This window comes from Simochromis diagramma, unplaced genomic scaffold, assembly GCF_900408965.1.
Source record: "Simochromis diagramma unplaced genomic scaffold, fSimDia1.1 OVJJ01000802.1, whole genome shotgun sequence".
NCBI lineage: Eukaryota > Metazoa > Chordata > Actinopteri > Cichliformes > Cichlidae > Simochromis > Simochromis diagramma.
The window spans coordinates 19951537-19978514 of NW_024387492.1; the positions used below are offsets into that span (position 1 = coordinate 19951537).

General features: G+C 39.4%; 1 protein-coding gene and 1 long non-coding RNA gene across 7 annotated transcripts in view; one reads left to right on the forward strand and one right to left on the reverse strand.

The window, feature by feature from the left end:
- Positions 1-4194: 4194 nt before the first annotated feature.
- Positions 4195-26978, reverse strand: part of LOC120725576 — an 87164-nt gene continuing 64380 nt past the window's right edge. For 2 of the 6 annotated variants that reach the window (XM_040018609.1, XM_040018612.1), the window contains exons 2-4: positions 5496-5834; positions 5085-5357; positions 4588-4922 (exon numbers count right to left, since the gene is read on the reverse strand). In XM_040018609.1, the coding sequence (XP_039874543.1) occupies positions 4798-4922; positions 5085-5357; positions 5496-5834 (737 nt within the window). In that variant the 3' untranslated portion in view covers positions 4588-4797. The other 4 variants (XM_040018613.1, XM_040018611.1, XM_040018608.1 and 1 more) reach the window with 4 other exon arrangements.
- Positions 19461-22088, forward strand: LOC120725580. Its single transcript, XR_005694147.1, has 3 exons — positions 19461-19472; positions 19622-20706; positions 21336-22088. It is a non-coding gene; the product is annotated as an uncharacterized LOC120725580 (long non-coding RNA).

The window sequence follows — 26978 nt, forward strand, 5'->3', positions numbered from 1 at the left end:
TTGAAGGGCCATAGACACGTTGTCATCACTACACCTTGCACCTCTTTGCACTTACCTCATCAGTGCAGGTGTCTTCTCTGCTTCTCTTTGCTGAGGAGGTAAGAGCTGAGGTTGAAGGAGAAGCTGAGAGAGTAGCGGAAGAAGGAGCAGCAGAGGAAGGAGCTGAAGGAGCAGGGAAGGAAGCAGCTGAAGGAGAAGGAGAGGAAGGAGCTGAGGGAGCAGGAGAGGAAGGAGCTGAGGCAGCAGGAGAGGAAGCAGCTAAGGGAGCAGGAGAGGAAGGAGCTGAGGGAGGAGCGAGGAGGAGAGGAAGCAGGAGAAGCTAAAGGATCACCAACCGGGAAGAGTGGGGCGTTGGCCTGGCCGAAAGGCGGCATGGCGAACGGGGCAGCACCTGGAGCAATAGGATGTCGCCAATCGTGCCAAAACGGCTCTGGAGGGAGCTCCTGGATGAGAGGGGAATCAGCTCTCTCATCCATGGTGTCATACCCCGAGTCGTCACTAGGCCACTCGGCCCACTCTTCTGAGTTGTTCCAGTCAGAGGAATTGTCAGTGTCTTCACTCACTCTTCGACGTCCTCAGGTATGTAGGGAGGGTACTCACCTTCCTCTTCACTGTCATCAGGATCCTGTTGCTTCAGGAGAAGAGGGTGAGGATGGGAGAGGGATATACTCACCATACTCACCTTTCACTGACACGCTCGGTATCAGAGTCATCCAGGATCCTGATGACCTCTGGAAGGCCTTCTTCTGCAGGACGCTCAACCACGTAGTCGAGACGACCTGTGAGGAAACAAGTTTAAAATAACATTAAGAATGTAATAAACATCAAGTGCTAAAGGAACAGAGCTACATCTGTTCGTTTGAGCAGATGATGAGAGAAAAGCATTTTAGGCTACATTTATGTCAGACTGAATGACACTTCTACTTGTTCATGCAAGCAAAAAACAGCTAAGTCAACTAAGTTCACATCATTAACTGCTATATAATAAGATATAGTAGTAGCATAACATAAGGATACCATTTATTACTACTGTACTATGATTACTGTTTTCATATTCTTTTTTATATTCATTTATTTTTGTTATTTTTTATTATCATGTTTTTGTAGCAGGGGAAAAGTTATAGTTTATTTCAATAAAGCCTTTGATCCAAGAAGAACAGGATGTTAGGAGGGGACCGGGATCTGGTTGTGTTTACACCTGTGTGTTCTGACGTCATGACATGCTGAAGATGCTGTTACCACGGAGACTGATTTTGGGGCATTTTACAAATTGTAGTCCATTAAGCTATTTTAACCAAATCATTAAAAAAGTGTCAAATTTGAAGCCTTCAAATCAAAGTAACACCTTTTTTTTTCAAATTCATACACCAGTCCTTAATAATTTCTACACCTCTCCCGGAAAATTTAAAGCATACAAACATTTTACGGGGAAAAATCTTGGAATAAGCATATTTTGATAACATTAAAACTTGATATTCACACTGGAACTTATTAAATTATTACAGTCATTTAGTAGCTCTTAAAATAACTGAAGAAATGTTAAAAGTACCTGCAAGCGAAGTCCAGGGGGCTGTCGAGTCCACGACGAGCCATCTTCAGGCTTTGCTGTATGAAAACAAGTACAAACAATCCAAAGATGAAGTACTTGTTGTGGCGAGCAAGTCAAATCCGCTTTCAGTGAAATATTTTCCGAAAACTTAACTTTCCACAGGCTGAGGTTGGAGCAGGTCAAAACAAGTCCAATAGCAAGTGTAAAGGGACGAATGGAACCTTGTGCAGCATTTATATACCCTCCGCAGGCCATGGTTACGGTTGCCAACAGTTTTCTTTTAAAAGCTAACAATAACTTAGCGTTCTCGCTACTCACTATGCTGTTAAACAGCTATATGTTAGCAATGACAACATTTAACAATGCTAGCCGTGCTGATTAGCCTTATTAGGATTGCTTGAGGTTGTTTCCAGCTCTAGTGGTCATAAGCGAACTTAGTTCTGTGCCAGCTTTAGCACGAAAATCAATCTTGTAAAGCTCACTATTAAACTGACAAAGCCTTAGAGCCTAGAAACTATGATACTTACAACTGTGCTATGTTTGTCTCATAGCATATCGCAAGACCCCATAACTGACCTTTGACCTCTTCTCAAGATTAGATAATGCTATATAGAGCTATTTTAACACTATGTTTCTTACTGCCATTGTTTGACAACATATAAGCATAAAGGAAATGATATATGGAGATTCTAAATATCAGGTTATTATGACTTTATTATAAACTTACAGTAACAGTTCAGAACTATTAAGCAAGCTTAGTTTTGGAAAAATCCCATTGTGATCAAAACTTTTTACTTCATATTTATTACTAAATAATTCAATAAATTATACTCAAGTAATGAATAGTCACAAAAAATAGTAATTATGCTGAAAATTATGTTAAAGTGGTTTTTCGACTGAGCATATAAACAAAAGCCTGGGGAAAAAGTTCTGTTGAACAACACACATATGTTACCAATATTGTAGCCGAAAATTTATTTTATTTATTTTATTTGTGATACAATGTTCAAACTTTATTAACCTTTTCAATAAAACAAAGTCTCAGATTTAATTATTCTGAAACTAAGTTTAAGCTTCCCAGAACGTTTTGTTGCAAGTTACATTACTGATATAAGAAATATAAATGTTTGTATTGTTCACCCACAAGTGCAGTCTCTGGCTCAAACACAGAAGCTTATATGTTTGGTTGTCAGTCCAGACATTCCTAAAGAAAGTTGTCCTTCTTCAGCTCCAGACCTTTCTAGATAAAAATGGCGCTAGTAATTCAGTCTGGTTTTAAAATGCACCACAGCACTAAAACTACTCTTTTAAAAGTTTCTAATGACCTTAACTTTTACTGACTTGGGAGATTTTGCCATTTTAATACTGTTAGACCTCAGTGCTGCATTTGATGGGATTCTTATCGCTCGGCTTGAGCACCGTGTCAGAATCAAAGGGACTGCTTTGGAGTGGTTTAAATCTTACCTGTCCAACCAAAGTTTTTCTGTTAGATTGGGGGAACATCGTCCTCAGAAGCCTCACTTTCTTGTGGGGTCCTCAAGGAGTCCAATCTTGGTCCAGTTCTCTTTTCTATTTATATGCTCCCCATGGGTTCAATTTTTTGAAAAACATGGGATCTCATTCCATTGCTATGCAGACGACTCACAGATTACCTGCCACTGAAACGTGAATCTGTGAGTCGTCTGAAGGGTTTGCTAGATTGTTTGGAGGATGTTGAGGATGGCATGGATGGCTTTTAACTTCCTTAACCTAAATGAACAGAAAACAGAGGTGATTATGTTTGGTCCCTGTGACCGCTGTGACTTTGGCCCTTTAGGAATTCATAATAATAATAACAAAAACCTTTGCAAGGAACCTAGGAGTGTTTTTTTGACTCTAATCTAATGTTTGATAAACAGATTAATGCTGCCTTTGCTGTAACTGCTCCTAAGCTCCCTTCACGTCAGGACTTCCCCAACATTGGACACTTTTAACTGACCATTCATCCTCCTCTTTCTCTCATTTTTTACATTCATCAGGTCCTCAGAGTACTCGTTCCATCTTCCCAACACACTCTTTTCACTGTTTAGCACATTTCCATCTTTATCCATCTTACTCCACAAATTGTCTTTTCCTTCGGGGCCGACAAACTGACAACTTTCAACATAATCCATTTGATTTCCAGCTTCAAACTCGTGATAATGACGGACACTCTCTTCACCCTGAAACAGCATTCATGAAATCTTCCTTCAAGATTACAACTACTTGATTTACAGTGGAGTGAAAAAGTCTTTGGCTTCTTCCTTATTTCCTTTTTTTTGTATGTTTTTCACATGTGAAAGTTTCAGATCAATAAACAAATTTAAATATGAGGCTATTTAAAAAAAACAAACATCAATCATCCAAACAATTTATTCAAAAAATGGAATTTTGAAACAAGTGAGCTGTAAATACAAAATTGCAGTTGCACTAAAACACATTTTTTGCATTGTCCAACTTTCTTATCTCTCGTCTGCTCTCACAGTGAGTCACACACATTTGTATTTACAGAGCACACTTTGACAAGTAGTCTAAAACTCTGGGTGAAGTGTGTGATCACACCGAGTCCCAGCTGGTTTGAGGAGCAGACTGAGTCTCTGCAGGGTTTAAACTCAGGCCCTGGAAAACAGACACAGTCCAGTTATATCTGGATGAAAACTGTCTCTGTGAAGGCAGTTTTGTTTTTGTTAACACTCCCTCAGAGAGGGACAGCTGGTTCATGTTTATTTAATCCCATTATCCAAAGACACTTCTACATCATCATCCACAGTTATGGGTCAGTTTTAATTTAATATTGGATTATTGAGATTTGTGCTTACTGTGGTTTCATCCATCTGAGTTTTGTTCCCTAAAATGAGAGAAGAAAGTCAATTTCAGTTTCGTTTTAAAATTCAAAATCATTCAATCTTAAATGTACCTTTATGTCTTGTCCTTATATTGACTGTTGCAGCAGTTATTAAAAGCACTGCTAATCCCACAGAGACAACAATGAACCTCAAAGAAACAAAAAATCTGTCAAACACAAAAAATGTGATTATTAAAATTATTTGGTTGCAGTTTTCTGTTCCGTGTAAATTCCTTTCTTTTAAAAATGTAACAGCATTTTATTAATAAATGTGCAAATTTCTGTGATATGATTTGTATTTAAAAGTATTTATATACAAAGTTAAAGTGAGTTTTCATTTGCATATCATTTCAAAAGCTCAAATAAATTTAAAATAAACAGATATTTATGCAATCAGCTTAATCTTCATAGTGTCACCTGCTTTTGAAGGACTCTTCATTGTTGGGGTTGTTTCTGATTTTGTGCTTATTTCAGTTTTTCTGGCTGGATTCTTTGTTGTTTTTGTGTCACCTGAATAAATGAAAAAGTAAAAGCACAAAAGTTTTTCATGTTTCTCATCTGATGTAAACATGAGAAACAATATTCTACTTTCACACTTGAAATATTTAAGTAAATGTTTGATGTGATTTTACTCACATTAACAGCTGATCCTGATCTCAGCTGTTTCCTCACCTGATGGCTGACGGTCGAAGGTAAACAGCTGCACTCTTCTTGTGTTAGTGTCAGTCACTTCACATTTCAATATTTTATGACGTGATGAGTATAAATAATTATACTTCAGAAAAGACACAGTGGCAGCGCAGTGAGTCTGTGAAGTCACTATTTCTTTGTTCTCTTTGTCCACATCTCGACCTTCAAGCAGCCACTTCACTGTGTGATGACACTGTTCATATGTCAGCACAGAGCAGCTTAATGTCACCGTATCAGTGTCCTTATGTTCAGTCACTGGTGAACATAATGTAACAAAGTGAGACAAACAGAGCGGAAATTAGTCAAGTTATCTTAATCAGTTTCAGTATGATTATTGAACATTTTATGTCCTGAAAAGATTTGAACTGAAAATATTTTGATGTAAATACTCACAGGTAATAACAGAGAGATCAACCAAAGACTGATGAACCTGAGTGTGTGTAGATTGTATTTTGTCTAATTTGTATTGTCGACAATAATAAAAACCAACATCCTCGACTGTGAGCTTCTTTATGAGCAGAGAACAGTTCACTGTAACTCTCAGTCTGTCTGATTTAGTTTTAGCTTGTTCACCAATCTGTCCAAGTGTGATCAGCTCTACTGTTTCTCTGTTTCTTGAAGTAAATACCCACGTAGTCCCATCACAGTTATTCTGCTCATCTATCACATTCACACAAGGCAGAGTGACGTCATCTCCAACTTTCATAAACATGGAGGCTTCAGTTACAGATACTGTTGAGAAGATTGAAGAGAAATATGATAGACATTAGAATACAGCGCTTTTTACAGTCAGAGTGAAGATATTTTAGACACAAGTTCATAAACAGAGCATGCTCAGCTCTCTTATTTACTGTAAAGGTTGTTGACTGTAATAATATGAACAATATTTAGTTTGACTGCTATTTAAATGTTTCCTGTATTCTTACCTGCGATCTGAATCATGAGCATCAGACATGAAAACATTTGAATCCATCTGAATTCATCCATCGTGCTTCTCTGTCTCACTTCTTTCTTGTTCTTGATCTCGACTGTCACACCCTCTGAACTGATGACTCTGTAAGACTGTTTGTACTTCCTGTCATCAGTGAGATGTCACTTCCTCATCACAGCTTTAGGGATCCAGTTGTTATTTTTGCTGATGATAATGTTTCATAGGTTGAGTATGTCAGCTTTTCATGTGTCTGAAATTCATGATTTTTATAAACATAATTTATTGTAATGAGAAATCACATTCAGCAGGTGCACTTTGTGTCTATTCCCACAGAGCATTTGTGACAGACTGACAGTGATTTAAATACTGATTGTTAGGATGAATTGAAGATGATTAACTGATAAACAGAATCCAGTCAAGCTATTTGGTGATTGGACTCTGATGGCCTTCACGGCTGATTGGATTCCAGCTGATGAAAGAATTTAGGCAGGACCCCCCCACAGTCCAGACATGGTGGTGGTTAAGATGGAGAATTGGATGGAGCGCTGAGTAACATGTCTGGAAGGGAGATTGAAAGATGAGCAGGGAGATTTAAAGTACATGAAGTGGAGGCTGATTGGCTTGGAGAAGGCCGGGAGAAAGACGATTGGACTTGACCAGTGATGTCAGCAATCAGCTGGACAGTGTTCGAAAGTGGAAGTGATGAAAAGCTCTGGCCACTAAACACCCAGGAAGTAGACAGAAGTGTGATTATAAATCTTCCTCATTGTACTCGTGAAGGCTGAAATTAAGCTTCATGTGTTTCACTCCCTGAAAATAAACAGACGACTGAGGAAGTTGAATGTGTGAAGTTTAAGATAAATGTTTCTATTAATGCAGCTTCTCTTTCTTTAAAATGTAAGAAAATGAAAGCACATAACAAGGTTCTGTTGAAGGGTCAAACACCTCCGCCACCACAGTTGGACTTTTGATGTCTAATAGATCATTTGATTACACAGCTGCAGCTACAGAACATAAAGCAGGTCTGAGACGCTCCTCTTCCTCATTGTTGAACTGAAGACGTTTCTGAGAACTGAAAGTGTTTTGGTGAGAGTGTGGCTACAACAGCAGCAGAGCTCATGAGGTTTGACTTTATAATAACGGACAGTTAAACATCAGAAACACAAACTATTATCACAATTGTTGAACGCTGACAGTATGAAATCGGTTTAAGGGTTTAGAGAGTTTGTGTTCAGTCTTTCACAGTTGTGTGAGGAGAGCAGGAAGGAGGCAGGACAGACTCAAACTATCTGTTGGTGTTTTATTGATATATTTAAAACAGAAATTGTGACCAAGCAAGCAGAAGATGTTTACCAGGGTTGTGAAGCAAAGGTTTCTGCAAAGGACACATCTGTGCATCCTTGATTATAACTCCTGCAGCAAGTCTCCTCTCCTCTCTTTCCTCTGAGTTAAAACATCCTTTAACATGGTTTACTTGTTTTACTGAAAATGATTTGCAGCTCATGAGCAGGAGGACACAGGAGATGAGGAGGCACAAAATTGAAAATTGAGACAAGTCTTGGGAGTGGTGTCATTAAAGCTGCTGGTAGAGTGCTCAAAGCCTGTGCCGACCAGCTGGCTCCTGTGTTCACCAGACTATTCAACCTCTCCCTGACACATGCCGCTGTCCCTCACTGCCTGAAATTGTCAACAATAGTCCCAGTCCCCAAGTCCACCACCATCAGTAGCCTCAGTGACTACAGACCCATCGCACTGACTCCAGTGGTTGCAAAGTGCTTTGAGAAGCTGGTCCTAAAACACATAAAGGACTGCCTCCCACCCAGCTTCGACCCCCACCAGTTTGCCTACAAGGCAAATAGGTCCACAGAGGATGCAATTTCCACTGCTCTCCACTCCGCTCTGCATCACCTGGAGAATCCTGGGACATCAGTAAGGATGCTCTTCGTTGATATCAGCTCAATACTATCATCCAAGACATTCTTATAGACAAGCTGGTAAACTTGGACTCCCCCCCTCCACATGTGCATGGATCAAAAACTTCCTCACAGACCGTTCACAGTCAGTCAAGGTTGGCAACCAGCGATCATCCACCCTGTCACTCAGCACTGGCTCACCACAGGGATGTGTGCTGAGTCCATTATTATACCCCATCTACACCAGCGACTGCACCCCTACGCACCCCTGCAACATCATCATCAAATTTGCAGACGACACCACTCTGTTGGGGCTCATCACCAACAATGATGACACCGCCTACAGGGATGAGGTCCAGCGACCGTCAGAATGGTGTAACTACAATAACCTCACGCTAAACACCAAGAAAACCAAGGAAGTGGTCATGGACTTCTGCAAAACAAGAACTGACCCTCCTCCCCTCTCCATAAAAGGTGATTATGTGGAGAGGGTGTCCTCCTTTAAGTTCCTCGGCACCCACATATCCGAGGACCTATCCTGGTCCACAAACACATCAGCTCTAGTGAAGAAAGCCCAGCAGCGCCTCCATTTCTTGAGGGTTCTGAGATGGAACAGGCTGCAGACTGACCTCCTAGTGTCCTTCTACCGTGCCACTATAGAGAGTGTGCTGGTGCACGCCATCCCTGTGTGGTACGCTGGTTGCACAACAGCTGACAAGAAGAGACTACAGAGGGTCATCAGAACTGCAGAGAAGGTGATCGGCTGTCCACTCCCCTCCCTGGACTTAATTGCCAGCTCAAGATGTCTCTCCAGAGCCAGGGCAATTATAAAGGACCACCTCCATCCTAACCACCACCTCTTCAACATCCTGCCCTCTGGAAAAAGGCTCAGATCCATCAGGTGCAAAACCAACAGACTAAAGAACAACTTCTTCCCGTGGGCTGTCAGAACTCTTAATGCAAACTAAGAGTGTGTAAAGACTCCCCCAACACATCCACCCTGACACTGCTGTTGATCATCTATGTGCAATATCTCAGTCTTTCCATGTTCTGTGCAATATTTTTGGCTCATGTGCAATTATTTTGGTCCCAGTCTGTTTCAATGTTTCCTACACATACACCATGTATATAGTTCCACTCACATATGTATACATATACACTGTTCTTTATTTTATTCTATTTATTTAATTATTTATTTATTTCCGCCTTCGTTGTATATTGGTTTCTCTTCTTACTTTAGCACCTTTGTGGTTCAGCTACCCAATTTCGCTGTGCAAGAAACTGCACAATGACAATAAAAAGCTCTAAGTCTAAGTCTCTAAGTCTCTAACAGGTGACTGTGCAAATACTGGAAAACTGAGGACCTCTGGCGGATAAAAGGAATAATACACAAAAAAGTGCTCAGACATAAACTGTGAGAGTTTAAAATTTGTTCTGCAAAAATAGAATTTCACCAAATTAATAGAAATGCATTTTTTCCAGATTACATTACTATAAAAAATAATATTCAAGATATTGATTCAGATTCTATTTAATCATCATGAAAGACATGTTATAAAACTCATACTGGACTTTTGACACTGCACATATTTCACTTACACAAACTATAAAGGCATTAAAGGCATTTAACAACAGTCATATTATAAGAGAGGATTAAGACTTGAATACACATCTTCTATCAGATTAAAATAACAACAGCGTGAAACTCAAACTGTTAACATTGCTTTAAAGTTCTCATCTAGTTTATATTTACCTATAAAACCAGATGAGATGACATTGATAATATAACAGCAGTTTTCTCTGCTGAGTTGATGTTGCTGATCAGTGGCTGGACGACAAAAACAAAACATAATCAGAATCAGAAAAATGTATTAATCCCTAAAGAAATGATGTGGTTACACAATGATAATAACATCATAAATGTTGCTTTGGCTCCTTGACCTCAGGTATTTGAATTTCTCCACCTATATTACCTCTACTCCCTGCAGCATCTCTGTTAAACCTGTCTCCCTCTCATTCACACAACTTCTCTCCAGAACACTCCTCCACCGCTACAGGCCGTCTTTCACCTGTTTCTTAATGTTGTCCACAAACATAATAGACCAGAGACTCCTGCCTGACCTCAACTGTCAACCTACCCATCATCATAAAAATGAGAACAAAATAAAGAGCATAGATTCCTTTCAGTACTTTGGATTTCTTTTCTTTTGACAGAGGAAAAATTCAAAATAAGATGAACAGTAAAAACAGGTAATAAATAATAAAAATAGAAGCTAAGGAAGATCTTCAGAACACAAATTTGAAACTCAAATACAACTCAAAACTCTAGGACCATGGCACTGAATCCTGTGTGCTGTTCAATAGTCTAGCAATAGCAATAGTTTTAGTTGTATGTTTTCTATCCAGCCTTCTCTTAGAGCAACTGCTCATATCCATAGCAAAGAACTCCTGGTACCAATTATATTTTCATTTAAAAAAAAGGAAAAATAAGTGTATTATAATGTAGCTGGGCACTGTCCCACAAACTGGTGTTTTTTTTAATTTGTTGGACCCATAAACAATATTCAAGAATTGTCTTTCCATTAAATGCAAATTCTTTTTTTTTCAACAGCTTGAACTTTGTTATTTTAAAATTGACAGTAGAGCAGAAGTCACTGCATCATTTCATCATCAACACGAACCTGAAAAAAGCTGTCTGATATATAGATAAAATAATAACAAACAAACAAACAGATATCACTAAACAAAACACCTTATCTTGGTTTTCTAGGTGTTGCTGATGGTGACATAGGAAACGCAAAACATGCTAGGTGTGTTTTATCATGATTCATATAATACTGATGATGGATTTTTAGGCTAATAGTTAGGCTAACACATATACCACTCATCTTTTCTTTCCTCACAAAACCGATAAATCCTCCACTTCTTTTAAGTGTCTCCCAGCGCAATTCTTAGCATATTTTGGTTCCTGCAACTGGTCCGTCGGGTTATTGTCTCCCCAGAAACACGTTGTGCCTTTGGAAATCTGTTTTTTCCTATTTCCGTTGTCGTTTTTCCTCTTTTTGTTGTGTTTTGTGTGCTTTTGCAGCATTTTTCTTATTGCTGGTGTTTTGTTAAGTTGCAGTGGCCTCTCAGGGCCACCGTACAACTGAGTTCCTAGTCTCCACTATGGCCTAATCTCCTCATGTGTATTTAAAGCCCCAGTTTGCTTCTGTTCTTTGTTATGTTCTATGTTCCTTAGAGGCTAGTTTGTGAGTTCCAGGTTTTTAGTGTTGCCTGAATTATTTTGTGTTTTGCATTTTGGCCTGCTAAGGTCAGCAATAAAGCTGCTTTTTGAGTTTAACATGGATTTGAGTTCTGCACTTGGATCCTACTTTGCCAACAGCTATCCTTGAAAATATGTCTCACTGTAATGCAACATAAACAACTCTTCATTCATCACTTTAATTTCTCAGAAATGATGTCTCAAGATATTGCATTTGTGTTTTGACCTCTTACTTCAGGTTTTACGATTCATGGTGTGGTCTACTGATTTTATTTTTGGCCTAACTTTCTTATCTTTTGGATGCTTTTTCAGTTAGTGTCATGCATTTACAATTTTTTAGAGAATAAGAAGAAGTGTTTTTAACTCTGGGTGTAGTGGGTGATCTCACAGAGTTCTGATTGGTTTGAGTCTCTGCAGGGTTTGAACTCAGTCCCTGAAAAACAGACAATAGTGCGGTTACATCTGGTGGAAAAGCATTTCTATGAAGGCAGTTTAGTTCTTGTTAACACTCCCTCAAAGATGAGCGGTTTATTTAATTGTCTTTTTAGTGGCAGATATAGGAATATTTAATTATATGTTTCAAAACTCACAGGATTTTCATTCTTCTGCATTTTGTTTCCTGGAAAGACAAAAACAGTCAACTCTAACATTCATAGAACAACTTACAAATGTTGTATCTGTAAATGTTCTCACCTTTCATTATTTTCCTTATAATGAAACACATGGCTGTTATCAGCAGTGCGACCAAACCAATAGCTCCATTGATGTACCACGAAATAGCTGCGATAAAGCAGACAAAACAAATTTGAAACATTTTTGCATGTTAATGTTTGAAAAACGTTTCACACCATTTAACAGCCATGATACTCAAGTGAACAATGTTTCCTGCCAAAACCACACCATCATATCAAATGTTACATCTTATGTTTCCTATAGGATAGGTAAGTGATTTTCTGTCATCAAAATGTAAATAATATTCATTAGGAAAAAAGATGTAAACTAAAGTATGAACTCTCCTTAAAACTCTAAAAGAAAACGTGTTTTTCCTGCTTAATCATCATAATCTTACGTGATTTTGAAGGATTGCTGATTGTGTTTGGTTCTGATTTTGTGCTGCTTTCAGTTTTTCTCGCTGGTTCCTTTGTTGTGTTTGCTTCAGCTGAATAAATGACAAAACCAAACCAAAAAGTGTGTCATTATTTCACAAGTTGTTAATGAAAAAAAAGATCTTAAAAATGTAAAATCTATCAAACTAATATTTGAGGTCATCTTAAACAGTTGATCGTGAGCTCACCTGTTTCCTCACCTGAGGGCTGAGGGCTGAGGGTAGATGGCTGCACTCTTCCTGTGTCTGTATCAGTCACCTCACACTTCACTGTGTTGTATCCTGCTGAGTAAATAGGGTAATACTTTATAACAGAGAGAGAACATTTCACCTCAATAATCAATCTGTCTGGTTTAGTTGTGGCCTTTTCACCGATCTGTCGAAGGTTGATCAGCTGTGCTGTTAGTTTCTTGAAATAAAAACACATTTAGTACCATCACAGTTATTCTGGTCATCACATTTAGACGAGGCTGAATGACGTCATCAACAATCTTCATTGAAGAAAACCAATAAAAAACATTAGAATACAGCACTTTTTACAATAAGAGTGAAAATCAATTTAGAAACAACTTTATAAACATGCTTCCCTGAAACAGCAGATCATGCTCAGCTGTCTTATTCATGTTATTGGTAAGTGATTGTAATAATATTGATACGATTATTATTTCACTGCTATAAAAATGTTTCCTCTATCCTTACCTACAATCTGAATCATCAGCATCAGACATGAAAACATTTGAATCCATCTGAATTCATCCATTCTGCTTCTCTGTCTCACTTCGTTCTTGTTCTCAGTCTCAACTGTCACAGTCTCTGAACTGATGACCCTTCAGGACGGTTTGTACTTCCTGTCATTTGTCATGTTTCACCACAAATTTAGCAATTTTTAGTCGTCTCTCATTTATGTTGATGATAATGTTACACAGCTGGAGTAAATCAGCTTTTCTGAAACATTTTTTCTAAAGGAAATTTATATGAAGACTTGGCAGGTTCATATTTTTGTCATTCTCACAGTTGATTTGTGACACTGATGTGTTTGACATTGAAAAGAAAATAATGAATAAAGAAGTCGAATGTGTGATATTTTTTGGAATAATGCAGCTCCCCTTTTTAAATATTTTAAATCAGAAGGCGCATGACAGTTAATGTGTCAGACTCAACTCCTTAACCAACATAAGTGAGATGAATTGATTTTACAACTGCAGGTACAGGAAATATAGCAGAAAATGCTATTGGAGTGAAACCCAACAGTTCCTCACCGTTAATCTTAAGTAATTTCCCCCTGATGAGGTCGAGAGGAAGTGTGTTCGTTACAATGTGGTGTGCTCATTTTACTGTTTTTTTAAGAATCTGCTGTTACAAGTGAAAATCTAAAAAAAATTAAGGGAAGGTAAAGCCCCCAAATGTTTTGGGTTCGTAGCGACACTCTTGGTTTCTGACAGAAAACGGTAAGTGGTGAGAATAGAGGCTGTGGTTCAGGGGTTATCAGCAGTAGCATTTAACAATAATCTGTGAAATTGGTAAATAAGTATGCTCATTAATATGTTATAGATAATATATTAATATGCTCATCAATATGCTCTAGTGTTTAAAACCCTAGAGTTCAGCAAATTAAATTCAACAAATATATCATGAACACATTATTTGTGATAACCAGTGTTTCAGTCACAGGCCTGTTGGTATTATTCAAGTTACACAGTGGATTTTTTTCTTTTGGCTAAATACAAAATAAGAACAGTAAAAACAGGACACCCAAAATCAAAATCCAGCTTGACGCAAGGAAGATAAGATTAGTTAGGGAAACTATCACAGCAAAGGCAGTAAACTAAAAAGGGCAAAGGGAAGACAAGACACAAATTGGGAGGCAGAAACCGGTGAATGTAAATACACCCAGCTCAAGGCAATCACGGCAGAGTTGGCAAAGGTGTTAGTAAAGCTACCAAGAAATGAAAGAAAACTAACCAAAATAAAATAGGAAATGAAAAAAGACAAATAAATCTAGAGACCAGGCAAACACCTAATGAGCCAGGCATTCATTTAGAGCAAAACTAGTTGTGGGCAGATAACAAATGAATAGAAAAACATTTTATCTCCAGATGACATTATTGTAAGCAATAAAAAGGAAGAAACTGATACAGATTTAATGGTATTTAACGGTCAATAAACTCACGCTACAAAACCCATAACGGTCATTTAGAAATCTAAAACAAACAAAAGCCGAGCGCTACCCCCAACTCACTAATTGAATAAACAAGAAAAAAAATGATAGAAAATAATAAGGCAGTTCTCTCTTTCTGCTTCAGTGCTTAGTTAAAAGTCAAATTATCAACACACTAAATACAAAACTTGGCAGTTCTCTGAAATCACACACCCAGATCTGTCATAGATGGTTTGGAGGCCAAGGACGGGCCTGCTGCTGCTGTCAGCTACTGCCGGGGAGACTGCTGGAGAGGATTTTTAAAACAGCCACTTGATGATGGAACCAATCAGCAGCTGCCAGCAAAATCCAGCCACTGTGATTCAAAAGATGGCCAGAGCCGTAACAATAGGATTAAATCTATTAAACTAGATAAGATTATACTGATAATACAACAGCAGTTTTTTTCTGCTGAGCTGATGTTGTGGATCAGTGGTATCTGACAGAAACACCAGAGCCTCCAGTGCTTTCATACTTTATTGAAACATCATCTTTATCATAATGTACCTGTGAAAAACAAGCAAAAAACCCAAAACCAAATGTATCAGATTGTGAGACAAATAAATTGGCATTGTGTTTATTATTACCTGTGGTTTCGGTTATATTCTTTCCATTAGTTCTTAGTTTTCTTTTCTTTTGTGTTTTTGAGTGTTAGGTTGAAATTGTTAAATGTTACCATTATTGTACTGCCAAGGTCTCCCCTTCCTAGCAAGTAAAAACCCGGTTAAAGCTGTTCGTCTTGCTTTGTTCACGGGAACAAGTCTGAACTAGCGGGCCTGCTGAAGCGCAGACCCAACATTGAGTGTTTCTTTTCTCTCTTTATTTTACTGAGAGGAGAAAATGCACCACAATGACGTCCAACAAAACAAACTATATAATCTGAGAGGTTTTTTATGCAGTTATTTTCACTTTTATTTTGAAGGTTTGTCACATGGCTTTTTGTGTTATTGCTTCCTACTTTAACCGACCTTATCTGTGCTTTTCATCTTTCTCCCTGTTTTGTAAATATTCCAGAGTTTTCCTTGTCCCTTTCTCCTGCTGGATTTACTGGATTTTGTATTGTGTCTGTGTTTTTTACTTTTCTCTGTGTTTGCATGCGAGATAAACATAACTTCACTGTTAATTTATAAGCAGTGTTAATTTAATTTTACAAAACTCTCACGTATGGTTTTTAATATCCTCCCAGTTGTAGACATCTGACTCTCGATTATCTGCTGAACCACTTAAACTCAGGAAATCCAAAATAATCTCATGAACATCATCTGCAGTTATTAGAAAATAACAAGGATGAGAAAAACAACCAAAAGACTTTTAACTTGCTGAGTTACTTACTGTGGTTTGATCCATCTGTGTTTTCTGACCTAAAATGAGATAAGACATTTTTTCTGTTTCAAATCAAACTTAAAAATCATTCAAATTCCTCAATATTAAATTTACCTTTAGTTCTGCTCCATGTGTTGACTGTCACAGCAGTGATTAAAAGTGCTGCTAAACCCACTGAGACAATAATGAACCTCGAAGATACAGAAACATCTGAATAAAAGAAAACATCCAAACTTGGCATTACATAATAAAAAATCAATAACTTTATATCAAACAAATATTTTAAAATAAATGTGATTATATCTCATGAAACATTTTCATTTTTTCTTCTTATGTCGTCCTTATTTAGGTTCTTCATTTATTTAATCTGGCACATTTAAATCTAAATTATTATGTTCCACTAAATATTATGATTAAAAAGGATTACAAGAGTATACATGACATAAGGATGTGTTATGTAAGTACCTTGTGAATCATCCTTCATTGTTGTTGTGGTTGCTTCTGCTTCAGTTGTGTATCTCTTGGTTTTTCTTGTTGGTTTCTGTGTTGTTTTTTTGTCATCTGAATAAATGAAAAAAGAACAATCAAAAGTTTTTTCACATTGTTCGCGTGTTAGAAATACATCCATCCATTCGCTTCCACTTATCCTTCTTAGGGTCGCGGGGGCTGCTGGAGCCTCTCCCAGCTGTCATAGGGCGAGAGGCGGGGTACACCCTGGACAGGTCGCCAGTCTGTCGCAGGGCCAACACACAAAGACATCATTCGCGCTCACATTCATTCCCGCATTCACACCTATGGGCACTTTGGATTAATCAATTAACCTATCCCCACAAGTTGACAGAGGTGAGGCTGCCGGACACTGGCGCCACCGGGCCCTCTGACCACCACCAGTAGGCAACAGGTGAAGTGTCTTGCCCAAGGACACAACGACCGAGACTGACGGAGCCGGGGCTCGAACCGGCAACCTTCCAATTACAAGACAAACTGCCAACTCTTGAGCCACGATCGCCCCAAAATTATAAACACAACAAAAGCTATTTTGCCCAAACACCTGAAATACATCTAATTAATATTTTAGCTATTTTTAGTTGTTTTAAACAGCTGATCGTGAGCTCACCTGTTTCCTCATCTGAGGTCTGATAGCTAAAGGTAAACAGCTGCACACTTCCTGTGTTAGCATCAATCACTTCACACTTCATTTTCTCATATCTTGATGGATAGATATAGTGAGACTTCCAAAGGGTCACAGTAGTGGAGCAGTCAGTCTGTGAGGTCAGTATTTCTTTGTTATCTTTGTTCATATCTTGACGTTTAATCAGTCAATTCACGGTGTGATGACACTGTCCATATGTCACCACAGAGCAGTTTAAAATGACCTCATCAGTGCCCATGTGCTCAGTTACTGGTAAACATAACAAAATAATGTGAGAACGAGGAAAGAGCATTATTTTTTCTACAATGAGTTGTTCTGAAAATTGAGATTGAGATGTAAATACTCACAACTAATAATAAAAAGATTAACCTGAGACAGATGAACCAGAGCGTTTAGAGTTTGTATTTCTCCTAATTTGTACTGTAGGCATGAATAAAGACCAACTTCCTCAAATGTGAGCTTCTTAATAACCAGAGAACAGTTCGCTGTAACACTCAGTCTGTCTGATTTGACTTTGTCTGTCCAAGTGTGATCAGCTCTACTGTTGTTTTGTGTCTTGAAACAAAGGTCCACTCAGTACTGTCACAGTTATTCTGCTCATCTATCACATTTAGACCAGGCAGAGTGACGTCATCTCCAACTTTCATAAAAATGGATATTTCAGTTTCAGATACTGTTGAGAAGATTGATGAGAAATATGAAAGATAAATTAGAATGCAGCAGTTTTACAATCAGAGCGAAGATTTTAGACTCGGGTCTGTAAACATGTCCCATATTTCCCTAAAACAACAGTACATGCTCAGCTTTCTTATTTACTGTAAAGTTTATTGACCATAGTAATACTGATAATATTTAGTTTTGTTGCTAATAAAATGTTTCCTGTATCCTTACCTGGAATCACAATCATCAGCATCAGAGATAAAAACATTTGAATCCATCTGAATTCATCCATCGTGCTTCTCTGCCTCACGTCTTTCTTGTTGTCGATCTCAACCGTCACAGTCTCTGAACTGATGACTCTTTAAAACTATTTTTACTTCCTGTCATTAGTCAGATCTCACTTCCTCACTGCAACTTTAGTCATTTGTAGTTCTTTCTTTCTTCTTGTTGATATTGAGTATGTGAGCTTTCTCTGAAATTGATGAATACATTTAAATATTACACAAAGATGACACAAATGAACACAAAATGCAATTCCTAAATGAAGTTGTTTATTATTAAGAGGGGAAAAACCTATATGGCCCTGTGTTAGACCAAGTTAAATGTGCGACAGTGTCAAAGTGCTATATACAAGGGTGCAGGGATCAGGTCTCCAGGGAATCTGCAGGGAAAAGCAGGGGGAACACACTCACTCTCCTTCTGTCTCTCTTGGCATCTCACCAGTCTCTCACTCCTCTCTCGTACCAGAATTTCTGTAAGGAACAAGGGCAGGTCCAGGGTGTCTGTACACAGGGAAATGACATGTTAGCACAAGATTCAAAATCCAAGAGAACTAGATTACTAGTGTCCTAGCCAGGACTTCACTAACATGAGTCAAGCAACAATCCAGCAAAGAGCAGTCTAACTTCTTCCCGTAAGTAGAGGCCGGTTAATGAGACGCAGGTGTTCACCATCTCCCAGGTATGTAGGCCAAAGGCGGGAGCCCACAATGGCCTCCGCCAGGCGATAGAGGGAGAGAAAAGGAGAGAAAAACAATACCAAAGCCCACTTGTAGCAGAATATTTCTCAGGCAGACGGTGACACTATAGTTTTTAAACATAACAAAAATCAGACGACGACTGGTTTGGTTTAACTGTGGTGATGTTTAGATTGCTCGAGTTGAAAAACGTGTTGCCGTCCAGTTTGTGTGAAGTCAGCATTACAAAGAAAATGCAACAACCTATTAACAAAAAGTCCTTATATTTACTGTGATAGTTGACCTGCTGCACTCTTGGTCTTAAAGCAAATTAGTGTTGTTTTAAGCTTTAGAAAATGAGAAACAGTAATGTTAAATATATATGTATCACAATGGAGTGGACTTTGAGAGATAGTTTTATCTACTCTGCAGCATAAGCTGAAAAACCAAGGCAGGATCCATGAAGCTGAAACACGTCAGCAGAAGGAGGAAAAAGTGGTGAGGCAGGAAAAAGAGACTAAGAAGGTACCTCAGACCATCAGGGTGGAGAGAGACTCACGGTTGAATTATGAGGTGACTGGGAATGTTTTGCTGCCTTTAGGTGACCTGAATCAGATGCACAGGATCAATGAGGCATCATATAGTAATCCTGTGTCCACTACTGGCACTGAAACTAGTTCTCCCATTTCCCATCGACTAACAGGTTGTGCTATCTTCATCATGTTTCGGTGGCTGTGCATATGCTTTGTAGATCTATAGCTTATGGCTGTCTGTCTTTTCTGTTTTAAATTGTTTTTGAAAGTTTACAGCTTTCAAGGACGAGACACCTCAAAAGCAAAACAGTTACAAAGAAGCCCTGAAACAGCAGGTAGGCCTGGGGCCACGAGCCTCAATCTGTAGATGGATGATAAGAGATTAACTGCAGGATGACATGAAATGCTTTTAGACTTACAACAACCTGTATTCTCAGCAGTTTAACGAAGTTGTAAATTAACTGTAACTGTACATTTCAAACAGAGGGAAATAAGTGAAAACAGCAAGAGGAAAGAGAACAAATTAGGATTGAGGAGGAGAAAGAAGAGAAGAGGCTGACCTGCAGAGGGCACACTTACTGGAGGAATATGAAGATGAGCAAAGGAAAGAGAAAAGGAGGACTGAGGTGACGAGCTCGCCTGTGACCGTTGTCGTCACGAGACATGGCTACGAGAGGAAATTCCCGACGCCTCGATGCAGCTAGCAGGCCGCACAATGCACCGCAGCGACAGAATGGCTACAGCGGGGAAAAGCAGAGGTTTGTGCATCTACACACATAACAACTGGTGCACAAACACTAAGTGTCCTTCATCACTTCTCCTTCTTTGCAGTTAATAGTGGGTTCTGTCACAATGGAGTGCGTTTTGAGAGATAGTTTTATCTACTCTCTGCGGCATAAGCTGAAAAACCAAGGCAGGATCCATGAAGCTGAAACACGTCAGCAGAAGGAGGAAAAGGTGGTGAGGCAGGAAAAAGAGACTAAGAAGGTACCTCAGACCACCAGGGTGGAGAGAGACTCACGGTTGAATTATGAGGCACAGTAAGCCTGAAAAGACAGGAGTGCTTCAGCTCGCTGTGTCGTTGTCAAAGAATGACAAAGAAAGAATCTAGTTGTCGTCCTGCAGAGGCAGCCCTCTCCGCCCATCCCAACCTTGCAGAAAAAGCTGGCAAATCTTGCGCCATCTAGGCCCTCCTCTGTTTTTAGCCAGCGCTCGTCTAGAACTCTGAGTAACTCATTGCAAGGACTGCAAATTTTTTCACATTTTGCCCTGTATGACAACTTTATAAATAAAAAAAAATGCATTCACAGAATTGCTCAGTGTCAGCACCAAACCACCCACCACCCAATGAAATTCCCAGCCAGCAGGGTAAGATTTGTGCAAATTATAAACCTTTATTTTCCTGATCCCTGCCCTGCCTTCAGTCCCCTGTCGTGCTTCAGATGATCAACAGGAAGTGTTCAGAGTGCTGTCAGCCTTACGTTGGTGTCTGAGGAAAGAGCGGTGACAACTGGAGGTTCAGATGGGTTGCACAGATTCACACGAGACCCACTACAATCTGGTAAACAGGTATTGCAGTCAGGCACCACTGAACAGCAGGATAATGTGTGCAGGCATAAGATGCCAGAACAACAGGGATTTCTATCTTTTGTGCCAGGCTTAGAATCAGTCATTTAGAGATGCTGCTATGTTGAATTTAACCCAGTTTACCCCCAGATGTGGTGAGGCAAAGACACGATACTAACTCTGGGCTGTTAACGTGTGATCTTAATTTGATATTCGTAGTGAAGAATGTATTCGGTACAATGTTTTACAAGACATTTATTCATCTGTGCTTGTATTCAAGTTTACAGCAAATCATCTGAGAAATGCCTTTGAACTGGTGCCTGTTTCTGGGCTTTTCTTTTGTCACAAACTGCTCACAAAGAAGGACGAATGCTTTAGGGAACAAAAGCTTTGGAATGTATTCTGCAAGTACAGGTCAAACGTAATAGCCTCATTGTTTTATAGCAATGCTGAATTAACTTATGTCACTGCAGGACAGTGCAGCCAGTGGGGCTGATTGTTATAGTCACTGTGCACGACAAGAAAGCGTTTGACATGGTGAACTGCTGCCACGGTTTTAGAGAGACGTCTGTTTGTAATTAGAAGTAGTTGTTCTGTTTAATTTGGGATTTTTCTCCTTTGCTTCTGCGTAGAAGACGACCAATCTGCACATCGAGAAGCTGTCCTGTCTTCAGCTAGGAGTCCTTCTCCAGCTGCTGCACATGCTAACAGGCAAAACATCAGGGAGTAATACAAGCTTTTAATGCTTATGTGAACCACAGGCGTGCTTATAATGTATCAACCTGCAGTGAGACTGTAAAAGCAAAATCTTTCTTGATTTAATTTTCATTGCACAAATAATAACAGATTCAGGAATGTATTCAAGGAAGAGACTGGCAAAGAAAGAGTGGGATAGTCAGGGAGCTGAAGGAAGGAGTACTAAAAGGCTAGGTGCACAGCAAAGAGAGAGGTGTCACTGGCACAGGAAAAGGCTTGTAGTGAGTTGTATGTGAGGCTGGACACTAAGGAGAAAATGATTTTTAATGAATGGCAAGGCACATAAATTGTGCTGGAAGAGAGTAACCAAGTATAGAGATGGAAATGTGCTAATGTGAAGAAAGTGTGTTGAGAAGGGAGAAGGAGTACTTTGGATGAAAATTGAATTAGAGAAGGAAGTGAGGCAACTCTGAAGAGGATGGAGACGGGAGGCATAGAGAGGGTAGGAGTGAAGGCTATGATAAGGTGCGAAGAGAGTAACTGTGGTGCTGCATAAGAAAGTCCTGAGGGGCAGAGAAGTATGTGATGGGTTGAGATTACATCAGAGAGAGGCTCTGAGCCCCTTCTTGTTTGCACTGGTGATGGAGAGGCTGACAGATGAGATCAGGCAAGAGTCTCCGTGGATGATGTTTTCAGACAACCACAGAAAGGATTTGTGGATGTAGTGAAGGTGGACATGCAGGGGGTTGGTGTGACTGAGGAGGATGCTAGAAATAGAGAGATGGAGGCGGATGATCCACTGTAGCGACCTCTAAAGGGAGCAGCCGAAAGAAGAAGAAGCACAAATAATTCTAATCATGCTTTTCTTTTATTCTCAGTACTAAGCTATGTAAAGGAAGTCAAGGTTGTTTCCTCCTACAATCACTTTGGTCATGCTGTTCTTACAAGTGTGGAGGTGCCAGATGGTTTAGACTTGTTTAGATTGGTGCTCTGTCTCCCTTTATCCAAACTAAAACTTTGATGGGGTTTTTTATCTTCACTAAACACTTTTTTGCTTTGTGTTTATTATTGTGCTACTGCAAGTATTTCATATATTAGTCAGTTGATTGTTACTGTAGGGCAGCTCTAGGACAATCCCTGATGTGATGTAGCTTGCTTTTATCCAGCAGATACGACATCTCATGAGGAGGTTCGAACCCTGTACCCTGACCCTCCTGCTGACGCACAAAGTCTGGACATCCAGCAGCAGGCCCTTCTACGTGAACAACAGCACAACAGTTTCTATTTCTTTTAATATTAGAAGTCAGTTATTCATTAATGAATACAAATGGTGACTGAAGTTATTTAGACAGGACATTAAACAATAAACTTCCAATAAATTATGAACAATGTGTGACTGAATGTGTTCAGTGAAAGACTTTGAAAATATCGCAGCATAAAATCAGTGTAAAAGTACTCAGACTACTTTTGGGGGTATTTATTTGATGATGCAACCAGAAAATGTGCAGGTTGTGAGTTTAACATTTTCAACACTGGAGAAGAAGTACATGTACACAGACTAGCTAATGACAAACATTTTTTTTTAAATTAACCTTTATTTAAACAGGTTGTTCATTTTTCTGAGCTTATCTGGTGTCCAGTTTCGGTGGCAGTAGCATAAGCAGAGAAGACCCAGACCTTACTCTCCCGAGCCAGCTCCTCCATTATTTGGGGGACACTGAGGCATTCTCTGCTGAGTGCTGTGATCTCCCCAACATGTCCTGGGTGTGTCCTGTCTGTCCTGGTGGGACATGCCTGGAACATCTCACCCAGGAGGCGTTCAAGAGGCACCCTTGTCAGATGCCTGAACCTCCTCAACTGGCTCGTTTAGATGTAGAGGAGTAGCAGTTAACTCGGAATGAGACAGACAGCACCTACTGCTGGGCCTTCAGGAGGGAGAGCTCATGTCGTCTCTTCAGGACACATCACTGGACCCCAAGAAGCTCTCCCCGGAGCTCCCTTTGGCTGCTGGGGTCGGCATACGTTCAACTTTAAAATCACTCTTGGTTCTTGGCTAGCTTTGTGTTAGCATCCTTTGTGTGCTGATGCTTGCAAGAAGCTAAAGTTGCTTTGGCAGAATTTTCTTTCTCATATATGCACACATAAGGAGAGAGATGTTTTATAAGCTTTAGTCATCACCATGCACTTTTCCTGATTCACACAAAATACAGCAATCTGGCACCTTCCCACAGGGTCTTGCATGAGTATTAAACATGTTCATTTGTGCTTTGGACTGTCACCAGATTTCTTCTAGAAGTTTCTTGCCAGTCAGCAACTATCTTGGCAACACCACTTGAGTTTGTGTGTTGCATGCTAACATCATTATCATATGTGTAATAATACTAAAGCTTCATCTTATGCACACACAAAAAAACAAATATGGCTCCTTCGTGCAGGGTTTTCTGGTATGTTCATTTATGCTTCCCAATTTAAAAAAAAAAAAAAAAAAAAAAAAGCGCAAAGTTCTTGCCTCTCAGCCACTGCGGCCACATCCTCACCGTTTTTTTAGACAGTTATATAAACATACTGTGAGTGAGTCATAAGCTTAAATACAATAGTTGAAGGAACAAAAACTTAATGTTTAAAAATACCAGTCAAATCTGATTAAAGTAAATAAATAAAGTATACAATGTAGTTTTAAGACTTCTCAATGTTTCGTAACATTAATGTTCTATGAACTCGTGAGTCCAGAAATCTGAGTGTCATGAAAAGTATTTATTATTCGTGTATTATTATTTTACAATACAAGGTTGTTTTTTTCCTGATACTTCATGCAAACCACATTTCTCCAGGCCTGTCCTAATCAGCTTACTCAGTATCACTAGATCCAATGCTGCTCCTCCAGCAGAGCACACAAAAGTAGGAGAGACCGGAGATGCCATGGCTTAGTTAGGAGACTGTTTGCTTCAAGGCCACTAGAGGGTGCTGCCATAAAACTACAATAAATGAATTGACCTTTTGACCTGATCACACCCTTATGCAAAACCCTGCTGATGTTACACACACACACACACACACACACACACACAAAGAGATTCTAGGTCTGACCAACCGTCTCCGCCGTGGGCAAAAAGATGACAGTCAATAAAATTCTAAAATTTAATTTATAAACACAATGAATAGTAGTTAAAAGTCCAGTGTCCCATTTAGGTACAAAGTAAAAAACACACAGTCCAAGGCCAGAGCCAGCTATGCCACAAAGCCAGTTGCACTCCACACGTTGTTCACTTCAACAGGGGTAGCAATTGTCCTCTGAGACCCACCACCCTGTAAGTAGAAAGCCTGCACAGAGCGACAAAATAAGACAATTCACTATATAATTCACAGCCCATCCATCCCAAACATATCAGATCATTAGAGGTTTTGTCACATTACATACCTGCACTGAGAGACAAAATAACACAGCAGTGTTTGTAATGTGGGCTATAAGTAGACTAGCATATCAGTGCAATCAATTACACCTGCCTCCAATTAGTCCAGCCCTTTTACAGTCATTGAGTGGGTGAGAAAACACGAGCAAATCAACCCAAGAGACAAGCAGGAAGACTCTCTGAAGGCTCCTGTGGCTGCACAGGCAGTCTTACAATTACGAGGTTGGAGAGTTGTTGTTTCAAAATGTTCACACTGATTTCACATGCTCATCACAACCAGCTGACCATATATATTTCTGCTGCTGAGCTGCTGTTTGATGGAGATTTTCTGAATTTATTTTGCTACCATAAGAGCAGGTAAGGTAGAAAGTCTATAATTAAAAAGAAAAAACCTCAATACAGTGGGAAGGAACAACTCACTTTTAACAGGAAGCACCCTCTGGCCGAACCACGGTCAGGGAGGGGCGGCCCGCTGCGACCCTTTGGGGATGAGGAGAGGAAGATGGGACAAAAGACACACTGTGGACGAGAGCCAGAGATGAACAAGAACTAATTATTGAATGCAGAGAGGTGTATAAACACATGGTGGGAATCCCCCAGCAGGGTAGTCCCAGGGTAACTAAGGGAGGATTCATGGTCACCTGATTCAGCCCTAGCTATATGCGTTGGCAAAAAGGAAACTTTGAAACTTAATCTTAAAAGTAGAGATAGTGTCCGTCTCCTGCATTCAAACTGGGAGCTGGTTCCACAGAAGGATGATCCCCTTCTACTTCTAAATATCCTAAAAAACACAAGTAAGCCCACAGTCTGAGAGCAAACTATCAAACTACGAGGTCTTTAAAATAAGATGATTATTCAAGACCTCATGTGTGATGGGAAGGATTCTGAATTTGATGCTGGACCCACAAATCATAAAAGAGAAACACTAACTCACACACACCAGAAAGTGCCAAGAATTATAATTATATGTAATTTAGTTTTGCGTTCCTTTATAATGCTTTCAACTATACAAATAAGACACTTCATGGGGGCGCCTGAGCCTTGTAGACACAACAAATATTGAACAAACCTCATGCGCCCTGTTGTTGACAAAACGATAAAAATGAATGTGTACTTCTGTCTTATTTAGGTCATTTTTGTAGTTACAGAAAATCATTTGAATTCATTTTTCCTTAAATTATTTTAACCCTCTATTGATGCTATTGAAATTGGTCTGTTGCCTCAGGGCAACAACGGCAATAAGGGTTCCACAGTGTCACAGTTTTCTGCATATAGTCGATTAATAAATGTTGAGAAAACAACTAATCGATTCAAATTTTTTATTTGAACAAGTATCAAAGTGATGTTCACAGAAGCGTTCAATGGAACAAATACATAAATGGTAAACTGACTGCTTTTATATAGGGTTTTTGTATTTTGCTCGTGCATTAAAAAGCGCTTTATACAACATGCCTCATTCACCTATTCACCCAAACATTATTACAAGCACCTTTTCTACAATTAAGCTAAACATGCATAAAATGTTAGCAGTGGAGATTTGGCACCTGAAAGGACCCCCTTTGATCCACTCCTAGTTTGAGTCTATTTACATTTAAATACTGATACTTCAATTTTGCCTTGGTTTGAGCTCCATAAAGCAGGCAAACCAGAATTAATCACAGAAGGCGAAAAAACACTGAAACTACGTTTTAAGCTGCGAGCCAAACAAACCAAAGGTAACCGTGTTTTGAAAAGAGCTATGAAGAGAAACAGACAGACTACTGTAATTTCTCAATAAAATGTCGCTTATTATCGCTCACTCTCAAGAACAAAAACGTGAGTAATTTTCCAGTAGCTCACCATATTTGGGATCTTCTAACATTCACACTTCATGTTTAAACGGTGGTGCGGAGGCGGTGTACCGTCGCAGGCCGGATGTAGCATTCAGCGCGGTGTGCCTTTTTTTCAGTTGCTAAGCAACAGATTTGTCCCGCCCCTTTCGTTATGACGAGCCGGGCCAGTCCTTTGACTGGTGACGTTACAAAGAAACCTTAAACCGACCTTATATATAGACCTGGCTGTTCAGCTGAAACGCATTCACACAGCGGGACAGCAGCGCTTTAAACGTTCAAACACGGAGTTTAACACAAAACAACATTTTAGACATAAAAAACAAAAAAGTGAAATGGC